We start from the raw sequence: 23,899 nt of genomic DNA on the forward strand, positions 1-23,899 counted from the left end.
ACGCTTGCTGAGAATGAACAAAACTCAGGAATACAGGCCTTGGTCTAAACATCTGTAGTCTATCAAATAAAGCAATTAACTAAATATATTTCCTCTATCATCAAAAAATGAAGCACATTGCAGATGAGTCACCTTGTTTGCAATTAGATATTTATGGGATACTGCTAGGCAGGCTGAAGGGAGATGTTGTATATGCATTTGCACTAAATGGGGCTACATTAACATAGAGATTAATTGACCTATCAAACCACTGGCAGTACGAAGCACATATTTGACTATTTTGTAAAAATAGCTTGAAGAGGAATTTTCGGGCTCGAGTCTCCAACAGAGTGATAATTCGCTGCATATCCAAGTCCTTCATTATGCTGAGAAAAGTGCAACCAGTTTGTAATGATCTTTTGAAGACATGGGCAATAGAGTGAGGGCAAAGGCTGTTTGCAAACAAATTACAGGGGAAAAAATATGATTGAAGGAATGCACTGAGCCACAAACAAAAACAGAGCATGGAATCAGGGCTTAACGTTTAGATGGAAGAAAGTATGAGGATTAAACAAGGCTGAAAGGATTTGTGTCTAGCCCATCAAAGACCACCCCTCGCCAAAGCCCCATGATACGCACAAGCTCACATCCACACTCTCTCACTATCTTTCTTTGAGTTTTCCTGAGGTTTTCTTTGTTAGTAACCACAATTTAAGAAAATGTTTAAATCTGCAAACATTTCAGTGAATCCACTAATACACATTCAATAAAAACCAAAGTGGTGCAGTAGCTATAGATTACGTTAACGGAATAGATCACCCAAAAATGTAAATTCTATAATTATTTATTCACATATGCTGTATTTCTTTCCATGGAACACAAAAGTATAATTTTGAAGGATTTCCATGTGGGTCTTGATCCTTATTAATATCAAACATCATTGATCCAGAGTGTTAACTTTGATTGGAGAGCTGAATAATTATTTGCTTTACTGACTTGATTTGAGAGTGAAAAAAAGACAAATTTCAGTATGTTCCTTATACAAAGCTCTTGTATGGTTTCAGAAGACTTAGCATATAGCAGACAAGTCCTTTTACTTGATGTGATTACTTTGAATCAATATAGACAACTGAAGCAATCTGTTGGTGTTGGCCATATGGTTCTGTTCTGGGAAAACTCCCTGCCCATCCATACATTTGTGCATGCAGCAAATTCTCACCCCCCATTGCTGAGAGGTATGTGGTCCTCATGGTGTATTGTTACAGTAATCATTGTTAATACTTTGCTTATAATGCCATTCAATCAACCATAAAAATTAAGAATGAAGATATGTGTTTAACAATAAAACTGAGAATTAGCTGTGATGCTAATCTTCAGTAATCTTTCCTCTGTTGTGGATGCAGATTTGCATTTAGATTATTCCCAGAAGTAATGTCAATATTAACATACCTGGGATGTTTTCTCTGTAGATCAGTAGAGGCATCAGTGTTCTGAGCAAAACTGGATTCTTGAACAGTGCCTATATAAGGTGGTGTGGACTTTGTGGGTTTATAATACTGTGAAAACAAAAAACAAGGAGAAATGTTAAACATCACGTCTTCTGCGGGTGATTTTGTGAGTTATCACCTATTTTTTTAAACAAGCAATATCATACAATCAAGAGCGCTATTTTACAGCATGACTGTGATGCGGCTGTAGCTGAAGGCACGATGCCACAGGCTATCATAGCCACCTACATTTACAGCAAATACTTTTAAACAAGCACTTTACAGAGCAACCTAAAGACTAGCTGCCTTTTTTGTTTAGTTTTTTTGCTACAAATTGCTACAAACACAGGCAAGTGTAGTAATACGAACAGTGAAGCGCATCAATGCTGTTACTAAATGTCAGTGCTCTTGGAATGCCTCTTGTCCAATTAGAATAGAGAACAGTAACTAAGTAATAATATAATGTATCCAGTTTGAGTAAAGTGTTCATACAGGATTCTGCTCTACTTCTTGCCTTGACACTTAGCCTTGAAAAAGAATCTGTGGCTGGGTTCCACTGATGTTTTGATAATCCAACAGACATCTTTGGAACCTGCAGACAAATCCTATTTAAATTTCACATTAAATTTCTCTTGAAAATCTTCCTCATAAAAGCCAATTTCTGCTTTAGGCAGAATGCAGTGAATTATCTAAATGTCAGAGAGATACTTTATCTTCTTTATTATCCCACCTTCACTCCATGGTGTCAAGTAGAACAGAAGAAAGAGGAGTGTAGAGGAGGAGAACTGATGTCTGATAGGGGATCAGACTAGGGAACCAGAGTCACTCTAATTAGGTATGTGGCAGCGGGGGCGTGGTCAAGCGCCCGTCCGGGAGAGGAAAGTGGTAAGGGCGCTTACACCTGAGCTAAATTATGCCTAACACCTGTCTCTAATTCCAGTGAGCACGAGGAGAGCGGCATAAAAGCAGAGACAGAGCCTCCAGTCAGGAGGAGAGTACAAGCCAACTCAGTGCGCTTGTGTTACATTGTGCGTTGTAAATAAAGAGAATTTAAAGCTTACCTTGATCGCCCGTTCGCATTTGCCCAACGGCTCCGGGACGCCTGTCAGAGGTGGCTGCTCGTGGCAGACCGCGACGTCGAGGGTGTTATCGATCAGGTGGTACTGGAGCAATTTAGTCAACGGCTGCCCCGGAAAATGGCGGAGTGGGTCCAGTGCCACCGCCCGGCGTCGCTGGAGGAAGCCGTTCGTCTCGCAGAGGACCATCTGGCGGCGATCCCGAGGGCGGACGAGCCCTCTTCTTCGTCTCTCTCTCTCTCCCCTTCCCTTGTGTCTGCCCCTGCCCTCGCCCCCTCCCCTTTGTTCTCTTCTTCTGTTCTCTCCCCAGGGCCCGTTCCTGCCCCGCGTAGGTGTGGAGGGTTCCAGAGACCAGCTTCCTGGCCTTGGGAGAATGTACCCTCCCATTCCCCGTCTTTCAGCCGCTCTCCTCCTCAGGTGGGGGTGCCCGCCAGCACAAGTGCGGCCGCAAACGCCTGGGCCGGCCTGTTGGAGGTGCGGAGACCCGGACCACTTCCGGGATCAGTGTCCGCTGATGGAGGTGGGGACGGTGGTGCGGGTCTCCGACGTCCCGCAGGCTGCCCCCTATCGGGCTGGAGCATACCAGATTCCGGTAAGGATCGGGGGGGTATTTACCAAGCTTTGCTGGATACCGGCTGCAATCAGACCACCATCCACCAACGCTTGGTTCAACCCGGGGCTTTGGGTTTAGCTAAACTGGTGAGGGTGAGGTGTGTGCATGGGGATGTTCACGAGTATCCCATGGTGACTTTGGCGATTAAATTCAGGGGGAAAAACCATAGTGTGGAGGCAGCGGTTAGTTCCCGCCTCACCCATCCGCTAATCTTGGGTACCGATTGGCCGAATTTTAAAGATATTTTAGAGGGTATGTGTGCGGATGGGTCCTGCATAAAGAGGTGTGCGGTGTGCGATGCTTTGGCAGGGGAGGCGGAGCCGGGCCGTCCTCGGCTGCTCTGAATGACGAGGGAAGGGGCGAGGTGGCCTCCTCCTCTCCGGGAATTCCCTGAGGGGACTTCCCTCTAGAGCAGTCGCGGGACGAAACCCTTAAACATGCTCTTGACCAAGTGAGAGTAATTGATGGTCAACAGCTCCGGCCGGGCATCGCCATTTCATACCCATATTTTGCCATGATTAAAGATCGGTTATATAGAGTGACGCAGGACGCTCAAACAAAGGAGGAAGTAACGCAATTATTGATTCCACGGAGCCGCCGGGAAATGGTTTTCCAGGCGGCTCACTATAATCCTATGGCTGGTCACCTAGGGGAACGGAAAACACTTCTCCGTCTAATAGCCCGTTTCTATTGGCCGGGCATTGGCGGTGACGTCTGCAGGTGGTGTGCAGCGTGCCGTGAATGTCAGCTGGTAAAACCACCGGCCACCCCAAAAGCGCCATTGCGCCCTCTACCATTAATCGAGGTCCCCTTCGAAAGAATTGGGATGGACCTCGTCGGGCCATTAGAACGGTCAGCACGCGGACATCGCTTCGTGTTAGTCCTAGTGGATTACGCGACGCGATATCCGGAAGCAGTGCCTCTGAGCAACATCTCCGCACGTAGTGTTGCAGGGGCACTCTTCAAGATAATCTCCCGGTGGGGATTCCGAAAGAAATCCTCACCGATCAAGGCACGACTTTTATGTCACAAACACTTCGCGAACTTTACGAGCTCTTGGGCATTAAATCGATTCAGCACTAGCGTTTACCATCCGCAGACTGATGGCCTAGTGGAACGATTTAATAAAACGCTCAAGAACATGATTCAGTAAATTGCGTACACGATGACGCCAGAAATTGGGATAAGTGGCTAGACCCCTGTTGTTTGCAGTACGAGAGGTCCCACAAGCCTCCACAGGGTTCTCCCCGTTTGAGCTGCTGTACGGGCGACGCCCCGCGGTGTCCTTGACGTCATCCGCGAAGCGTGGGAGGAGGGACCTTCTAATAGCAAAAATGAAATTCAGTTCGTTCTCGATCTTAGAGCAAAACTCCACACACTGGGGCGATTAACACAGGAGAATTTGCTCCAAGCTCAAGAACGCCAACGCCGGCTGTATGACAGGGGTGCTCGGCTACGGAATTTGCACCGGAGATAAGGTACTCGTATTACTCCCAACATCGAGCTCTAAATTACTCGCCAAGTGGCAAGGACCCTTTGAGGTCACACGACGAGTAGGGGATCTCGATTATGAAGTTAAACGTACCGATAGAGGGGGCGACGTCAAATTTATCACCTCAACCTCCTGAAATTATGGAGGGAGGAGGCGGCCTCTGTGATGTTGGCCACGGTAGTTCCGAGAGGGCGGAGCTCGGACCGGAGGTAAACAAAAACTACAATCTTAACACTCCGGTTACTTGTGGAGACCAACTCTCACCGCGGCAACTCACAGAGGTTTCCGAATTACAAAAGGAATTTGCGGATGTGTTTTCCCCTCTACCGGGCCATACAAACATCATACAGCACCACATCGAGACCGAGCCGGGCGCGGTGGTGCGTTGCCGCCCCTATCGCTTACCCGAACATAAAAAGAAAATAGTACGGGAGGAATTAGATGCGATGCTTGATATGGGCGTAATAGAGGAATCCCACAGTGATTGGTCCAGCCCGGTTGTTCTTGTTCCCAAGTGTGATGGGTCTGTTCGATTCTGTGTGGATTATAGAAAAGTCAACGCGGTGTCTAAATTTGACGCGTACCCAATGCCCCGTGTTGATGAACTGCCGATCGGTTAGGTACTGCTCGATTTTATTCGACCTTGGATTTAACAAAGGGTTATTGGCAGATCCCCTTGACACCAATGTCCCGTGAGAAAACAGCCTTCACTACGCCGTTTGGATTACACCAATTTGTGACGCTTCCTTTCGGTTTGTTTGGGGCTCCGGCCACGTTTCAGCGACTCATGGATCGGATCCTCAGACCGCACACCGCGTACGCCGCTGCCTATTTAGATGATATTATCATTTATAGCAATGATTGGCAGCGGCACATGCAACATCTGAGGGCCGTCCTGAGATCGCTGCGGCGGGCGGGCTCACAGCAAACCCTAAGAAGTGCTGATTGAGTGGGTGGAGGTACGGTATCTGGGGTTCCACTTGGGTCATGGCCAGGTGCGTCCCCAAATTGATAAGACCACGGCGATTGCGACTTGCCCTAGACCTAAGACCAAAAAGGGGTGAGGCAGTTCCTGGGGCTGGCTGGCTATTATAGAAGGTTTGTGCCTAATTATTCGGACGTCACCAGCCCGCTGACTGACCTCACTAAAAAGGGGGCTCCAGATCCGGTCCAATGGTCAGAGCAGTGCCAACAGGCGTTTATGCAGATTAAAGCCGCACTTTGTGGGGGCCGCTTCTTCATGCACCTGATTTCTCTCTCCCTTTTATTTTGCAGACGGACGCTTCAGACAGAGGGCTGGGGGCCGTACTCGCGAGGTGGTGGAGGGAGGAGCCCAGTGCTGTACATTAGCCGGAAGCTCTCTTTGAGGGAGACTAAGTACAGCACCGTGGAGAAGGAGTGTTTGGCCATCAAGTGGGCGGTCCTCACCCTCCGGTATTACCTGCTGGGGCGGGCCTTCACCCTCTGCTCGGATCACGCCCCACTCCAGTGGCTCCACCGCATGAAATATACTAATGCCCGGATCACCCGTTGGTACCTGGCTCTCCAGCCCTTTAAATTCAAGGTGGTCCACAGACCGGGGGTGCAGATGGCTGTCGCTGACTTTCTCTCCAGAAATGGGGGGGAGTGGTAGGCGGGCCGGATGATGCCCCGGCCTGAGTCGGGCGGTGGGGGTATGTGGCAGCGGGGGCGTGGTCAAGTGCCCGTCCGGGAGAGGAAAGCGGTAAGGGCGCTTACACCTGAGCTAAATTATGCCTAACACCTGTCTCTAATTCCAGTGAGCACGAGGAGAGCGGCATAAAAGCAGAGACAGGGCCTCCAGTCAGGAGGAGACGACAAGCCAACTCAGTGCACTTGTGTTACATTGTGCGTTGTAAATAAAGAGAATTTAAAGCTTACCTTGTGCTGAACACCTGTTTCCTGTCCTCCTTCCTGTGGGAAGTGTTACAGTAATATAGTACTTTCGGGCTATGTAAATCCAATGTCACAATAGCTTCTTCTATTGAACTTGTTTGAGAGAACTTGTGTAGTACAGAAAATATTGTATTTATGTAGCCTAATAGACCATATTTTGTGTGATTTTCCTTTCTTCATCATGGTTGTAAAAAACAAACAAAATAACATTCAAAAATCTGAAAGGATGAACAGCATAGTGCTCAGAATGTAAAGGTTCCCTAAAACATTTATCTCCCTATCTCCTTGCATCTCGTTAAACTATAGATTCCATACATGACAAATCTCTTTTCCTTTTTTTTAATTTGGCAAAGTCCTAAAGTCTTAATAAGTACACACAGCATTATCTGTTACTTTATGATGTCTTTCTTTTTCTTTGATTCAGCATGCATATACATGTCAAACAGGGAAATACTATCAAGAAAAATAAGGTTTAAGGGGAAAAAAATGTGCCTAATGATTTTATAATGATGTTCTTTTAATTCATTTTAATACAAATTATAATAAATATAGCTGCAATCAACGATGACAAGCACAAGCACCATGGGTCCAATTCCACCCAGTGGCTTTCTAAAAACAATACAAAGTGGACACATGCATTTGGCATTTTACAAAATTACAATTTTGAAGCAATTTGTGTAAATATAAGAGAACTATTTTAAAGTCTGTTGAAAGAGCCACACTTCCTGCTGCCGGAACCAGGTGTGAACTATCACATCCATGTGATTAGCCCCAAGATGTAAAAATACATCTACTTTTTATCTAAATCACACATTGCATTAAGAAGATATGAGACACTTCCTGTTTCCAATTTTTCACCACTAATTTAATGCTTAACCATTGCAACACCATTTGATATATCAAAAATCTTTGCACAATTTAGCATCCTCAATGTCTTGGCATAATATTGTCTAAATATGTTGACAGTCTCATGAATCGCCTAGGAGTTTTTAAAAGTTCAGAGACTGCAATTTTCAGAAAATCCAAAATGGCCGAATTCTTGTTGGGTGGAGCTAATAATTATAATTATGAAAGTTGTCTGGCTTGGTGAGAAATATATATGTATCAAGTTTGGCGACTGTAGGTGAAAATGGGGTGCTACAAAGGCTTAAATGCCCATTTTAAAGGGGGCGCTAAAGAGCCAATGACTAAAAATTTCATACAATTTTAAGGATGCCAATTGCCACAAAAACACCCAAACATAGGAAGAAATGAATAATAACAATGAATGTGTTGCCATGGCAACAGTATTTAAGATATAAAATATCCCTTTACAGTTTACATCAGCAGTGTCGACATTATTCTAAAGAATTTCAAAGCAATTCATGTAAACATAAGAGGGCTTTTTCAAAGACTGTTTAAAGTGCCATACTTCCTGCTGCCGGTTGGTGGCATTATGACCGTGACCTATAATAGCCATATAAATGTGATCAGCCCCATCAAACATACAACTGAATTTTTATAAAAATCACACAATGCACACAGAAGATATAAGGTACTTAATTTTTTCTATTTTTGCCATAAAAGCATTGTTGTGCCATGGCGACACCATTCAAAATATAAAAAACTGTTCGCAATTTAGCACCTACAATCTTGGCATTGTGTTGCACAAATTTGGTGCTAGTCACATGAAGCGCCATGGAGGATTATATAAAAGTTCAATGCCTGCAATTTTCAGTAAATCAAAAATGTCTGACTTCCTGTCAAGCAGAGCTTAAGACTGTATGAAAGTTGTTCGGCTTTATGAGAACTATGTGATGTGTGTGAAAAATGTCAAGAGTTTTCAAGCATGTGAAGAACCCCAAAAGTACCGAAAACCTTGAAAGAATAATAATAATAATAAAAATAACTGCAAGCAGTGATGATGGGCCAAAGCACTATGGGTCCATTTCCACCCGGTAGCTTTCGGACAACAATGCATGAAAGACATGCATTTGGTCGGGAAAACAAGACACTATGTCAAACCTTCTGCACAGACTAAATGGTTAACAACTTTGATGTGTGTGTCAAATGAAACTAATGTGTAATTATGTCAAGTTTTTGAATACCCTTGAACAACTATTGTTGTCAGCTGGAGGCCCACTGACCATGACCCATCATAGCCACATTCATGTCATAAGCATTATTAAACATATGGCTGAGTTTGTCAAATACACATGAATACAATACAACATCATGTAATTTGATACTTTGCCATGACAACACTTTTCAAGATATCAAGAATCCCTTTACAATTTTACATCAGTAGTGTCTTTACATTATTCTAAACAATTTTGAATCGATTTGGGTACATTTAAGAGAACTATTTCAAAGTCTGTTGTAAGTGCCACACTTCCTGCTTCCAGTTGGTGGTGGTATGGCCGTGACCCATAATAGCCACATAAATTTGATCAGTCCCCATTACCAAACATACATCTGAATTTTCATCAAAATCATACAATGCACACATAAGATATATGGAAATTCCTGTTTCACATTTTCCCCTTAATTTATTGCATCATCATGGCAACACTGTTCAGTATATCATCTGTTCAAAATTTAGCATCTTCAATGTCTTCATAATGTTGCCTAAATTTGGCGATAGTCACATGAATCCCCTAGTAGGAGTATTCAAAAGTTCAGGGCCTACAATTTTCATAAAATGCACATTCAGTCCAAAATGGCGAACTGCCTGTTTGGCAAATCTAATGACTGTAATTTTGAAAGTTGTCTGGCTTGATGATAAAAATATATGTAGCAAGATTGGTGACCATAGAAGAAACTGACCCCCATTACTTTTGTCAAAAGGTGGTACTACATAGCTACCCAGCCCCACCCATTTGTTAACTTTTGCCCAGGCCTAATGGCCAACAACTCTGATGTGTGTGGAAAATATCATGAACATTCAAGCATGCCAAGTATCTCAAAAACATGAATATACATAAAAAGGAATCATGACATTTAATTAGTTGCCATGGAAACACTATTTACGATATCAAGAATCCCTTCAGAATTTTAAATCTTTACTGTCTTGACATTATTCAGGAAAATGTAAGCAATTCAGGTAAACATAAGAGGGATATTTTAAAGTCTGTTAAACATGCCACACTTCCACCAGCTGGTGTGCTACGAACGTGACCCACAAAAGCCACATCAATGTGATCAGCCTACATGGCCAAACATTTGGATAAATTTTGATGTAAATCACATGACGCACACAGAAGATATGAGACACTTCCTTTTTCCCATTTTTTAATGTTACTTTATCGAGTCGCATGGCAACACCATTCGATCTATACAAATTCCGTAAGCAATTTAGCATCATCGATGTCTTGGCATGATGTCACCCACCTTTAATACCTGTAACATGAAATCCCTAGGATGAGTATTTAAAAATTCCAGAGCATGCATTTTTCAAACAATCCAAAATGGCCAACAGGAAGTTGGGTGGAGCTTATGACTGTCAGAGCGAAAGTTGTCCGGCTTGATGAGATCTATATTTGTACAAAGTTTGGTGATGCTAGCTCAAAAGGCTACAGAGCCCCCCGAACAAGCCCATATTCTAGGGGGTGCTGCAGAGCCCTCTCTACATGCCCATGTATGAATGTTTGCCAAGGCATAATGGGCGACAACTCTGACACGTGTGCTAATTTCATTAGTTTCTGAGCATGTTAAGTGCTCCAAAAGCACCCGAAACTTTGGAAAAAAATTCCTTAGAAGAACAACAGTGTCGCCGCAGTTTCAGTGTTTGGGCCCTAATAATCTTTAGAGGAACAATAGGGCCTCCACTCCTTCAGTGCTTGGGCCCAAATAATAATCCTTAGAAGAACAATAGGGCCTTTGCACTCTCAGTGCTTGGGCCCTAATAATAATAATAATAATAATAATAATAATAATAAAAACAATAATAATAATGCTAGAACTCTTATTGTACAATCTAATTCACACTGATGCACCTGTTGTTAACATGGGTTGCATAAAGCTTAATACATGCAGTTTTGCATACTGGTTCCTCAGTAGGACTGTTAGACTGTAAAAAGGGGGATGTTTGAGTAATGGATGTTCTAATTTAACTGCTGGGCTTCTAATATGCCAGTTCACCCCCTAATCTGAGTTGTAAGATTAGCATGATCCCAAGGTAGATGTTAATTGTTTTAAATGCCAGTGAGGAGTTTCTAAAATGTATTATATTTGAGAGGGTTCCGGTGAGTTTGAAATGTTTTTCCTTGCTGAACCTCAGATATAGCTGCATGTCAGTTTTAAGTTGAATTTCTTAAACACATAAATTAATACCTTTGAGGTATATGTGGGGGTAATGCAAGAGATAAATAATTCACATTTACAGTACATGACACAGACAAGACCAAAATATTGTCCAAGAGAAGACTGCATACTGTATACTACTTAAGTATTATTTAATGTCTGATTGTAGGTAGTGTGCTGAACTTTTAGTAAATTTTGCCTGGGAATGAGTGAGATGCATACAAAATATACACTCAACAAGCACTTCTGTAGCTGTAGCCCATCCGCCTCAAGGTTCAGAGTGTTGTGCATTCTGAGATGCTATTCTGCTCACTACAACTGTACAGTGGGGTTATCTGAGTTACCGAAGCCTTTCTTTCAGCTCGAACAAAGCGTTTCCGTCCACAGAGCTGCTATTCGCTGGATGTTTTTTTTGTTTTGTTTTTGACACCATTCTGAGTAAACTCTTGAGACTGTTGTGCATGAAAATGCCAGGAGATCAGCAGTTACAGAATTTTTTTCTCCATTCTGATGGTTGATGTGAATATTAAATGAAGCTCCTGACCCATATCTGCAAGATATTATGCATTGCACTGCTGCCACATGATTGGCTGTTTAGATAATTACACAAATAGGTAGGTGTACCTGTGTTCCTAATAAAGTGGTCAGTGATTGTGGGAACCCAAAAGGTTAAGACTGACTTTTAAATGTGATAGAATAATATTGCAGATCAATAACCTTATTACAAGATTTCACAGACCTCTTGAAGTATGTCAGAGCCTGATGAATCTCTATATAGTTTTCAAGTTAAGGCATTTCATCAATTATTGATAAATGTGATTACCTATAACAAAAAAACAAAAACAAAAAAGACTATGCCATCTTAATGGGATAGTTCACCCTAAAATGAAAATTCTTTAATTATTTACTCACTATTTTACTCAAAATTCTATTGTCATTGGTACACTGTAATAATAATTCTTATTATTTGAAAAGAAAGAAGTTGGAAAAACAAACTAGCCTCACAGGTTTTTGATGTGCTTGACTATCCTTGTCACTGGACTTTTTTTTATTGCATTGGCTGGCATTTGCGTATCCCCTGACAGTGTGTGATTGCTGTTGCGATTAAACATCTCACTGTGTTTGAGTGACATGCAAATTACCACAGTGTTTGCCATGCAAATAGCCTGTATCATCTTATCTGTGATGGATTTGCTGGCTGGAGCGATTGAGAGAGTGATGAATGTTAACAAAATCCTGTAAAGGGATGCAGGGAAGGTAATACACTGTCTACATTGTCTAAGAGACTGGAATGACACACAGGCTCTGTGCTAAGAATGATCCAGTACTCACAAACCCTTAATGATTGACTAGCATGACTTCCTTTATCAGTGTGGCTGTCCTCAGAGAGTTACACATCCTAAACAGCTTTGACAGAGACAATACTGCTGTGAGCTGAGTGCTGTAAAGTGTCAACTGTTCCTGGTTCTGATCTCAGCTGAGCAGAGAAGGATATGTGTCACAGAGGTACTTACTTTCTGGAGCTGCAGGCCTTGCTGTGGCCTGAGGCTGGGCTTGGGGGTCAGACTTGAAGAGTTGAGGCTGTAGTTTTTCTGGTTGCGGCTCTCTTTCAAGTGGGCCTGGAGTTTTTCTCTCCGACTCCTGCAGGGGGCAACATTATGTGATAAGTGTATGAACAATGATGGGCTGTGAGGATATTTACTCATAAACAGGCACAAACATCTTTGTATGCACAGAGGCAAGTATTGAATGTGTAGAATAAAACAAAACACAGTATTTGCTTTATTTATGAATCCATTTTCCAGTAGAGGTTGTTGCTAATGTCCTCAAGGGATAATTTTTGTTCCCAAACTATGGCTAAGTGCATCAATACACCTGTAAAAAATAGTTCTAACAGTCAAGACAGCACAGAGTTATTTTCCTGGGTGAAAAAATAATCACTGATGCACTACATCATTGATTGATATTTCTGTTGTCAGGTTGCTAACTCATTGTATAATGTGTTTTATTGAAATAGCTTCTACCCCAGACAGTCTGACTTACAGTCAGCCACTTTGACAGATTCGCTTGACCCAACTCAAGGGTGTAATATGGCTTTATTTTCAACAGTCAACCAGGTCAGACTGCAACTTTGACGGACCTGATCCATGCTGTTATTAGTGCTCACTTTGTAATGCAATCAAACACATCCAAATTTTAGAGCATCAAATGAACATAGGTGGCATGACGCAGACTGTGTTTGTTGACAAACCCATACAGTGGAGTTGGTTCAAAAGTCTGCAATGCACATTCAAAATATTATTCTTAAAGTTAAACCTAGAAATTAACTGATTTTGTACGAAGATAAAAAAAACAAGTTCAGTCAAATTGTTATGCTTATGATATAATTTGTTATAAAAAAAGAAAAGAAAAAGTGGACTCTGACTTGGAAACCTAAGTGTATTTATTTATTTACCTTATGACAAATGCAGTTTTTAATGTTCACTGAAAGTAGTGGCATTGGGCATATGACTGCATGCTCGAAAGAAATTTTTTTTTTAAATCATCGGAATCTTGTGCCTATAATAAGGTCCGATAAGTTTCAACACATAGCAAAGTGAAGCATGCCATGGGCCAAACATGTTTTAATTAATTCCTGTTGGAAAGGTGGCCAACAGAGCTTTAGTGAGAAAGTAATTATGTCCCCTCCTCCAGTCATTGTGTTTATGGGTTTCCATTGTGGTAGCTCTTTCCTCTAGCTTGTTAAATTATGCCCCTTTAAAAAAAAAAAAAATGCCCTGGGGAAAAGCTCAAGCTTTGATTAATTCTGAGATCCACTTACTTGTTCCGACAGTAGAGAGCTATACACAGGGTGCCTAGAAAGCTGATCCCCATGGCAATACATGTGATAGACATCACTTGTCTTTTGTACACATCCTTGCTCTCTGTTGGGACGAAACAAACAAAGGAAGGAAAAAGGAAAATGACATTGAGCAAAACATTCCCTGTTATACAAAAGCAAGATCATGGCACATTTTCATTTATGTCTACATAGGAACATTGGCAATGGATACAGTGCACAACTAAATGTTTGCTGTTGAAACAGAGTTACTGTAGCTAGAATAAGATAATAAAATATTCCAAAATGCTAGTTTAATATGTGAAGCAATTCATGTGTAACAGCCAGGAAAAAACTGTTATCTCAACAACACAGTTGGAAATCAAGTCATGAAAGTAATTAGTTGAAAAGAGTAGAGTAATGGATGCTTCTCTTAGGGATAGATGGCACAAGACAAGTGTTAAAGCCTAAATGGACACTATTAAGTGTGAAAAATAGCAGCTGTCATGTCTCATATGAAAGAGATAATTACGCCTGCCTTCACAACTATTAATAGGTAATCAATCAGATAATGCTCAGACTTTACAAGAGGGTGCCACAAACTTCACATCGGAACGGGGAAAATGAATGCGGGGACTATGTTGTGTGAGAAGCTTGAGCTTCTTGAGCACTTGAGCTTCACAAGGTTGGATTTAAAGAAATCTGAAGAGCTTCTTCTTTAAATTATCATGGCGAAGTCATCATGGCCAACCAAAACAATATAGATGCAATAGATTATCCTTAGATTCACATTGACCCACAAAAAAATGAGAGTGCAAAAACGAATCACATGACACATATTTCTTTGGTGCTTTCATTACTACTTTCATCTACACGCTTTTTATGTTTTACAAATTGACTTATTATCCAATATCCAATCTGTGCCATTATATGTCCACCCTCACCATAATTAAGTGACTGAAAACCCTGGGACACAGAAAAAAGAGAGAGGTGGGATGTATTAGCTCATCCACTCTTTACATTCTCCTCCCACTCCAACACATTACCTCATTCTCTTCCAGGTATCATTTCACAAATCATTTCTCTTTCAGGTATCATCTCTCAAAAAGGAGAGAGTGATGGGAGGTTATGAGAGATGGGTTATGTTAATTTCTCTGTTCTTTCATTTTAAGCCTGCTATTATTCCCCATACTTTTAAAGATATATCATCAATCCTCTTAAAATATCTGTCTCTCTAAGTCTGACATACCTCTGTACAACCTAAATACATTTATTTCTTCATAAAAATGAATATTTTACTTTGTAGAGTATACATGATGCACAAAAAACACAAACAAAAACGGTTTGTTAGGTTAACTGTTATTCTATTTTGAAGCTGACAAGGATAATGTGTTTTGAATACATTTTACATTGATTGATTGAAATATTGTAATGTTTTATTGAGAGAATCAATCCTCAAATAATACTGGTACCAAGTGTTTTTTAAACATATGTTTGTATGAAAATTATCATACATTTTTAAGATAAAAAATGTAACTGTGTTAGCAAACAGTCATGTAGGAGAGTAACTTCGGCCTCATCAGAGATGATGATGAGTCTGCATACAGAAAGGAGTTTGAACGGCTGGCTGTTTGGTGCAATCATAACAACCTGGAGCTGAACACCCCAAAAAAAAAGAAAATTCTGATTTTTTATACGTTTATCCCCTATATTAATGACCACCTCATCGACTGAAATGCAGAGTCTGGAGCAAAATTAAATTTGAGTGCCCAATACGTCACACATAAAACTTTGAACCTTCAACCAAAATTCTTGGATCTTAACACACCACCAAAAACATGGGTTGTATTCCCATTTTCTGATTGGCACTGCCAGCCAATCAGAAAATCATGTTCAACCTTTCATACAAGATACATTTTTTTGATCAGCCAACAGTTTAGGAAATTTTAATGGTTCCACAAAGTTTCTAATATCCTCTTCAGTAGACAAAGATGTGGAACTATATAGATCAAGATAGAATTGTTTAAAAGCATTATTAATATCAGTGGCCGAGGTAAATATTTCACCTCTGTGGTATGAAAAAGACTCTCTCTAGAAAAAGACTCTCTCTATTTTATCTAGCCAGAGTTTTCCTGCTTTGTGCCCTGACTCAATGAAATCCGCAATTAAATAGTATTTTATCTGTTTTTCAATCGGGTCAGTTCTATGAGGCCATTAGATGACATTCTGCGCTTCAGCTCTGCCTCTGCCCTTTAAATATTCCCTTCCAGTTCCACAAGTTCTTGTGCTTTGGATTTTTGTTGAATGTGGCATACTGTATAATCCGGCCCCTTAGAACCACATTAACCCTCTGGGGTTAAAACTCTAGAATACAAGATCCAGTTCTCAAAAGGCTTGTGGACAAATGTTTAGTATGTGTTATATGGCCTTATTTCAATTACTTTAAATTTTTGTTTTTTCAAAAAACATGCATAAACATTATTTTCTCAAAAATACAAACATGTACACACATGTTGCTTACATATTATTGTAGCCCAGATTGTGCTGAATACAGTGTTATCAGACTTTAGCAATTAATGTGTTTTAAGCAACTGAAAAAAGCACAAATTTCAAGTCATGTCAAAACTTCTCCAGGGCCCAAAACACCCTCAGACCCCAGAGGGGTCTCCCAAGCCAAGCCATGACTGAGGACCAGTTGGTCTCCATATAGACATTGATGTCATCCTTAAGCATTTGTTGGAATTCAGGATTTTGCAAGAGGGATACATTAAAGTGCCAACTATGATTTTCTTTTCTTTATATGTGGCAACACCTCTAAACACACCAGGGTGTGATCCGAGACTAAAATGTTTCCAATTGAGCAATCAATGACAGATGAAATGTGGGACTAAGATACAAAATAAATCTATTCTAGAGTACATCTTATGGACTGATGAAAAAAACAATTATAGTCCCTACCAGATGGGTTCAAAAGTCTCCAAATATCTTTAAGACCAAGATTTTTTCACATCCTGTGAAGCATTAATGTTGCTCTAGGGGGCTTGCACACTTTTGCTTCACTATGATCAAAGACTGAGTCCATCAAAAGATTAAAGTCTCCTCCCAATATTGTATCATGAGGGGTGCAAGCGGCTTGTAACATCCCTTACAAAAAAGCCCTGATCATCGATGTTAGGTGCATAAATATAGCCAAAATGTATCCCTGAATTTCAGCTTAAACAATAATGACTCTTCCAAATGTATCTTTACTCTGTTTGACATTTAAATTGTAGATGTTAACTTATCAGTGTAATGACTCCCCTGCTCTTACTCAAGTCAGCAGTTTAAAAAAATGCCAACCCCATATCTTTCCAAAAATGTCAGCTTCGTGTGGAGAAAGGTGTTTCTTAAACTTAAGAAGATAAATAACCTTCTTTTTATGGGGTGCCCCAACCTATTCACATTCCACATGGAGAGAGACAATCACTTATATTAACATTTGACATTTTGACATATAAGAAAAAATAGATTGTGTTTCAAAGATTATAAAAACAACATTCCAACCAGTGTAACAATCAAACCCTGAACATCCCTTAGAACCAAAACAATAATGTGTGCATTAACCTCGCGTACGACAGTGCCAGCTGGCGTCCATCCCTCCAAACTCAAACAGTCCATGCACGCCTGCGAGAGCCCCCACGACAAACTTTCTGTCTGATTGCTCAAGTCTGGTGTTTCTATACACATTTTGTGAGACAGAATTATACAGCAAAATATAATCTATAAAACAAACTCCAGTCAATAGGCAGAAAAAACACAAAGAGCATGTAGTTTCATCCATAAAACTGTCCTGAAGGTGTGTTATTCTACAAAATAAACTCTAGCCGCTAGAAGGAACTAGTACAAAAAGAACACGCAGAATCTTCAAACAATCAAGTGAATGTTCAGTGAGCCAGTCCAGTTGGCTGCAACGTGAGTACCACAATACAACATACTCACTCCATTGACTTTATGAAGGACATCACTTTCTGTGGGCATGTGAATGTTTTACGGCTATCCTTAACATCTATTCTTAATATGGCCAGGAATATCAGTGCAAAAGTGACCTTCTGTTATTGTAAAAGGTTCTTGCATTCCTTGAATCGATCGAATTTGCTCTCTTGTCGAGTTTGCAAAGTTTGGGAACAAGAAAATACTGTGGTTCATCCAAGAAAGACTTCCTTTACTCCTTGCCGCATGTAACACAACTTTATCAGATTATCTCAAAAATGTGGCCAGAATTGATCAGGGCCTGTCTCCCTCAGCAGAGCGCCGAGCCGGAACCCTGTGAGCTCGCTTGATTTCCATCTTATGGCCTGCTATGTTGAGCAGACTCAGGCCCATCCTGGCATTCCACCATACTCTGTCTCTCCATTCCCTCTGGGACTCCTACCTGATGCTGATCAGCTTGGATGGTCCTTTTACTCTTTGGCCCGGAGAACACAACGGCTGTGTTTTTAAAAAATGATTTGAAATATGGACTCATCAGACCAAAAACCATGGTTCCACTTTTCTACTTTCCAAGATGAGATCGAGCCCAGAGTAGTTGGCAGCGTTGTTGGCAACTGTGTTGATGTAGGACTTCTGCTTTGTATAGTAAAGTCTTAACTTGCATCTGTGGATGCAGCAGTGAATGGTGTTGACTAACAAAGGTTTACTAAAGTAATCCCAAGCTCATGTTCATCCATTACAGATTAATAATTTTTTTAAGACAGTGATGTCTGAGGGATCAAAGATCACGCAATACACTCTCACAGTGAAACCAACAGAATTTGTCTGACTTTTCTAAATTTAGCTAATATGTATGGTATTGTGTGTCCGCACTCGTTTGAATTCCAATGACTTTCACTACAGCCAATGATGTCACTGGACACCGTTTCCATCTAATGCGTGACAATTACTTCTGCTTCTGTCACACACAACAGCTTCCTATCATGTTTACACATTCTACTGATTGGTTAAGTTTAGATAAGGGGTTTGGGTAAGTTCATAATATTAATAAGTATGTCCTTAATGACTCATTCATGGAAATCGTGCTTATTTCTGCATTAGACATCCAGGAATTTGCACGTGATGAAGTTGTACGAGTTTATGTGAACAACATTGTGTGAGACCTTACAAAATAGCTGTAACTTATAAATAGCCAAAACTCGTAAATTATGTCAAACTTTTCATGAGATCGGGTTGGATCACGCACATTCAGAAGTGGTTTTCGTCTTGCCATTTACGCACCAAGATTTGACCATATTCCTTGAATATTTTCAATATATTGTGCACTTTAGAGGATGAAATGCCCAAAATTCTTCTGATTTATCTTTGGGGAACATTGTTCACAAAGTGCAGGATTATTTGCTGAAGCATCATTTGAAAAATTTAAAAGTGTCAAATGATCCTAGCTCTTGACTAGATTGTTTTTGGAGGCTCCTTATATACTATGACATGATTGCTTCACCTGTATAATATCTCTTGTTTCACATTGCCTTTTTAATTTGTCTTGTAAAATTGTTATTAGTCTTAAATTGCTCCTGTCTCAACTTTTTTGGAGTATATTCCAATTATCTGATTTGAAATTACTGTACATAAAAAAAAAATAACAAATGAAATTCACAAGGTAAAACATTATAAACTCCCTTTTTCGTCACTTTTTCAGGACACTGTATTTAAAAATAATTTTGTAAAAATCCAAATAAATTTTAAGATCTTTATTTGTTTAAACAATGTTTTCCATGCTTGTTCAATGAACCATAAACAATTAATGAACATGCACATGTCATTATGACACTAACAGCTTACAGTTCGTTATATATATTTGGTTCAGGTTGGGCAGATAAAGGAGGAAGTGGGAACCGGTTTCCACAGTTCACGTGAGTCCGAATTATTCACAAATAACCAATTACAGCTTCACTCAAAACAGAAGACGGCTTTTCAGCTTCACTCAAATAAACAGTCTGCTTTTCAGCTTCAATCAAATAAATAGTCTGCTTTTCAGCTTCACACAACACAAGACTCTCTCTAAGGGGACAGACACGAAGCCTGTCTCTCTCCTCTCTCTGTGATCTGGCCATCTTTTTATCTCCTCCAACTCTCACAGTGAACAAACAGATGGTAATTATTCACAGTCCATCTCAGGTGGATGTTCCTACCGCTTTCTTTCTCCCCAGATGGGCGCTCGACCACACCCTCATATCCACATACCCCCACCACCCATCTCAGGCCGGGGAAACCATCCGGACTGCCCCTTTTCTGGAGAGGACGTCCGTAATAGCCATCTGTGCCCCCGGTCTGTGGACCACCTCAGACTTAAATGGCTGGAGTGCAAGGTACCAACGGGTGATCCAGGCATTGGCATCCTTCATGCGGTGGAGCCATTAGAGTGGGGCAGCCATTAGAGTGGGCCATGGTTTGAACAGAGGGTGAATGCTCATCCCAACAAATAGTAGGGGAGAGTGAGGACCACCCACTTCATGGCCAAACACTCCTCTATGGTGCTGTACATCGTCTATCTCATAGAGAGCTTTCAACTAATGTATAGCACCGGGCGCTCCTCCACCTCTTGGGACAGAACAGCAGCCAGCCCCCGTCTGATGCCTCCATCTGTAAAACAAGAGGGAGAGAGAAATCAGGGGAATGCAGAAGTGGCCTGCCACAAAGTGCAACTTTTACCTGTGTGAAAGCTTGTCGGCACGACTCCGTCCACTGGACCGGGTCTGGGGCTCTCTTTTTAGTGGTATCAGTCAGCAGGCTAGTGACGTCAGCAATATTAGAAACCTTCGAAAGTAGCTGGCCAGCCCCAGAAACTGTGGTCACACCTGCCCGTGACCCAAGTGAAACCCCAGATACCGTACCTCCACCCATCCAATTGTGCACTTCTTCGCATTTGCTGTGAGCCCTGCTCGTCGTAGCGACTTCAGATACGCCCTCAGATGTTGCATTTGCTGCTGCCAATTATTACTGTAATTATTACTTGAGTTGTCTCAATGTGGTGTTTTATGAGATTAATGCGGCCGGGGAGAGACAAGAACATGTCAGAGAAATTATTTTGCAACCTGGCAACCTCCGTACATTGTGACGGCGAGAGGTGGTCTCCGCAAGGGACAAGGGTGAACCGATTGGATTTTAGACTCTCCCGGACAAGCTCCTCCCTCTCCGGAAGTAATTTAGAGCTCGATGTGGACAGTAATGCAAGTACTTTATCTAACGGTGCAAATTCCCATAGCCGAGCTCCCACGTTATACAGCCGGGACTGACATTCTTGTGCCAGTAGCAAATCCTTCTGTGATAGTCGCCTCGAGTTTTGCTCTCAGGTCAAGAATGTATTGAATTTCATTTTTGCTTTGTGAAGGTCCCTCCTCCAAATTTTCCTTCATGAAGTCTAACACGCCATGGGGCTTACGACCATTTAATAATTCAAATAGGGAAAACCCCCTGGAGGCTCGCATGAACTCTCGTACTGCAAATAACAGAGGTTTGAGCCACCTGTCCCAATTACCCAACTTACGAATAACATTTTTTAAGGTCTTATTCAATTATTCAACTAAGCTGTCCATTTGTGGATGGTGCACACTTGTCTGAATTGATTTAATACCTAATAATCCGTACAGCTCACGTAGTGTACGTGACATGAAAGTAGTGCCCCCACTCAGGAGATTATTCTGAAGTGTGCCTCCACAACACTACATGCTGAGATGTTCTGAAGAGGCACTGCTTCCAAGTATCATGTTGCATAGTCCACCAGAACCAACACAAAGTGATGCCTGCATGCTGATCATTCTAAAGGTCCAATGAGGTTCATGCCAACTCTGTCAAAGGGAACCTCGATCAACAGAAGAGTGCGGGGTGGTGCTTTTGGAGTGGCCAGCGGATTCACTGGCTGACATTCTCGGCATGTTGCACACAAACGGTTAACATCCCCACGAATAACCGGCCAATAGAAATGGGCCATGAGATGCCTTAATGTTTTCCACTGTCCCAAGTGACCAGTCATCAGATTATGATGAGCTGCCTGGAACAACATTTCCCAACAGCTCCTTGGTACTAACAACTGGGTTGTATCTTCTTTTGTCTGGGCATCCTGCATCACTCGATAAAACCGATCGTTTATAATTGAGAAATACAAATATGGGTGGCTGAATATCAATTACTTTCACTTGGTCAAACTTGTTCTTAAGAGTTTCGTCTCGCATCTGCTCCAGGGGCAAATCCCCAGTGGGAGGCGAGGCTTCCCCCTCTCTTACGTCATCCTGATGCGGAGCTGATGTAGAGGGCCCCAGCTCTGCCTCCCCCTTCAGCGTATTTCACACCTCACACCATCCCACTGCATTACAGGACCCATCCGCAAACAACCGCTTTAACAATTGGGAAAAGCCGGCCAACTAGTTCCCAAAATGAGTGGATGGGTGAGGCAGGAACAAACCACAGCCTCAATGTTATGCTTTTGACCCTGAAATAGAATAGTGATGGTCACTGCAGGATAATCGTAAATATCCCTGTACACACACCTCCCCCTCCCCCTATTGTTTAAATACAATGCCCCATTTTGAACAAAGCATTGATGGATATAGGTTTGGTTATAACCTGAATCCAACAAGGATTTTTTTTTGCAAATAACCAGCAATCGCTGTAAATCACTCAAACAGGAAAGATATAGATGAAAGTCTATAAAACTCACAAAAACTAAAAACTAATAGGTTCTGACTTCCCAGGGGTCTAGCAATAATTTTACTTTAGTAAGTTAAAACTTCTAATGGAAAGATAATTTACTTTATAAATCATTACAGCGTCTCTGTATATTTAAATTTTTTCCCCCAAAAAAATTCTCGAAGAATACTTTCATTTCTATCTTCTCCTATTTCTCTCATCATCACTAAAAGGGAAAGCAAGCTCTGTATGTGGTCTTCAAAGGCCTACACCAATCACTCTACCCTCTTTCATTCATTTAGTCCACTCTTTGCCTTTGCTGCACAGAGGAAGTGACACTTTCTTCACAGGTATCATTCTGAGCTCTGAGTGTGCACATGGCAGCTATCAAACAATTGCATACGAAACAAATGTTAAGTGAAAGCTTAAACAATCTATCATGCTGAGTCCTACAGCTGTGTGATATAAAGGAAGCTCTGAACATTTCTTAGCATTCATGTTCTTTCAGATGGGAGAATAAAAACACTTAGGCCCTCTCCACTGCTTTGCACTGATGTGGGCTCTGCAACAGTCTACTAGCCTAGGGGTTTTCAAACTTGAAAATTTCACATATAAAAGGGTAAAAAATGAATAAAATAAGCTTGAAAAAATGTAATTAGTTAAAATGTTTTGATTGAATAAATGTCTCCTTAATGATGTTGGGCCTCATATATTCAGATACAAGACAAAGGCAGGCCTAACACAGTCGTACTGTGGCAATACAATCTCTATCTCTCTTTTATCCTTTCAAAATGTCAAATGTACCACATTATAAACAAATATGTCAACATGGTATCTCCTTTATTCTAACAAAAACAATACAACAATTCTAGTAGTAAAATAAAAAGGAGTACTTCTACTGTTATATGACTTAATAAAATTTTCAACATGAGATCATATAAAACTATAATGATGACACACGAGACAAGAGGAGCGAGTGTCTGATAGAATCACAGATCACAGCTTGGTGATATATCTTTATTTCATCCTTAATTAAAGTTCATATAATACAGGAGTGAGAAATGTAAAAAAGCAAAAACTCCAAAACTGTCATTCTCTGTGTGGTCAGAGCTGCTTCAACCAATCGCAGAAGAGACCCAATCTGAGCGTGAGTCGAGACCGGGAGACATGTAATATTCCGCGACTGATGCGCACTCTAACACGGAGATGCTCGTCTCTCAGACCCCACTCTCTGCAGCTCGCAACATGTTGCATTGTTGATGAGATCATCTTGATAAGATATATATATATATATATATATGTTTTGGATAGACTACTGTAGATTGACAAATGCTTATCAATAATACTCTTACAGCTACACATTTTTAAAATGATTAAAATGTTAATATAACATATGTTATAAAATATCAACAGTTTTCAATCACTAAAACTACACTAAAATGCCCAGACTTTGTCAACTAAAACTTGACTAAAAAAAAAACATGATAAGGTTGACTAAATATGATAAAACTAAAAAGGACATTTGACACAAGACTAAGACTAAATTAAAAAAATTCAAAATTAACACTAGTATTCGTTTTTTAT

General features: G+C 41.0%; 1 protein-coding gene across 1 annotated transcript in view; it reads right to left on the minus strand.

Moving 5' to 3' along the window:
* Window positions 1-23,899, minus strand: part of LOC127617678 (pro-neuregulin-3, membrane-bound isoform-like) — a 535,607-nt gene that overhangs the window by 16,561 nt on the left and 495,147 nt on the right. Inside the window, exons 5-7 of the mRNA XM_052089706.1 lie at window positions 13,664-13,766; window positions 12,357-12,483; window positions 1,429-1,535 (exon numbers count right to left, since the gene is read on the minus strand). Of these exons, the coding sequence (XP_051945666.1) occupies window positions 1,429-1,535; window positions 12,357-12,483; window positions 13,664-13,766 (337 nt within the window). The remainder of the gene's footprint in view (window positions 1-1,428; window positions 1,536-12,356; window positions 12,484-13,663; window positions 13,767-23,899) is intronic.

The sequence above is a fragment of the Xyrauchen texanus genome, chromosome 24 (assembly GCF_025860055.1).
Source record: "Xyrauchen texanus isolate HMW12.3.18 chromosome 24, RBS_HiC_50CHRs, whole genome shotgun sequence".
Classification (NCBI taxonomy): Eukaryota; Metazoa; Chordata; class Actinopteri; order Cypriniformes; family Catostomidae; genus Xyrauchen; species Xyrauchen texanus.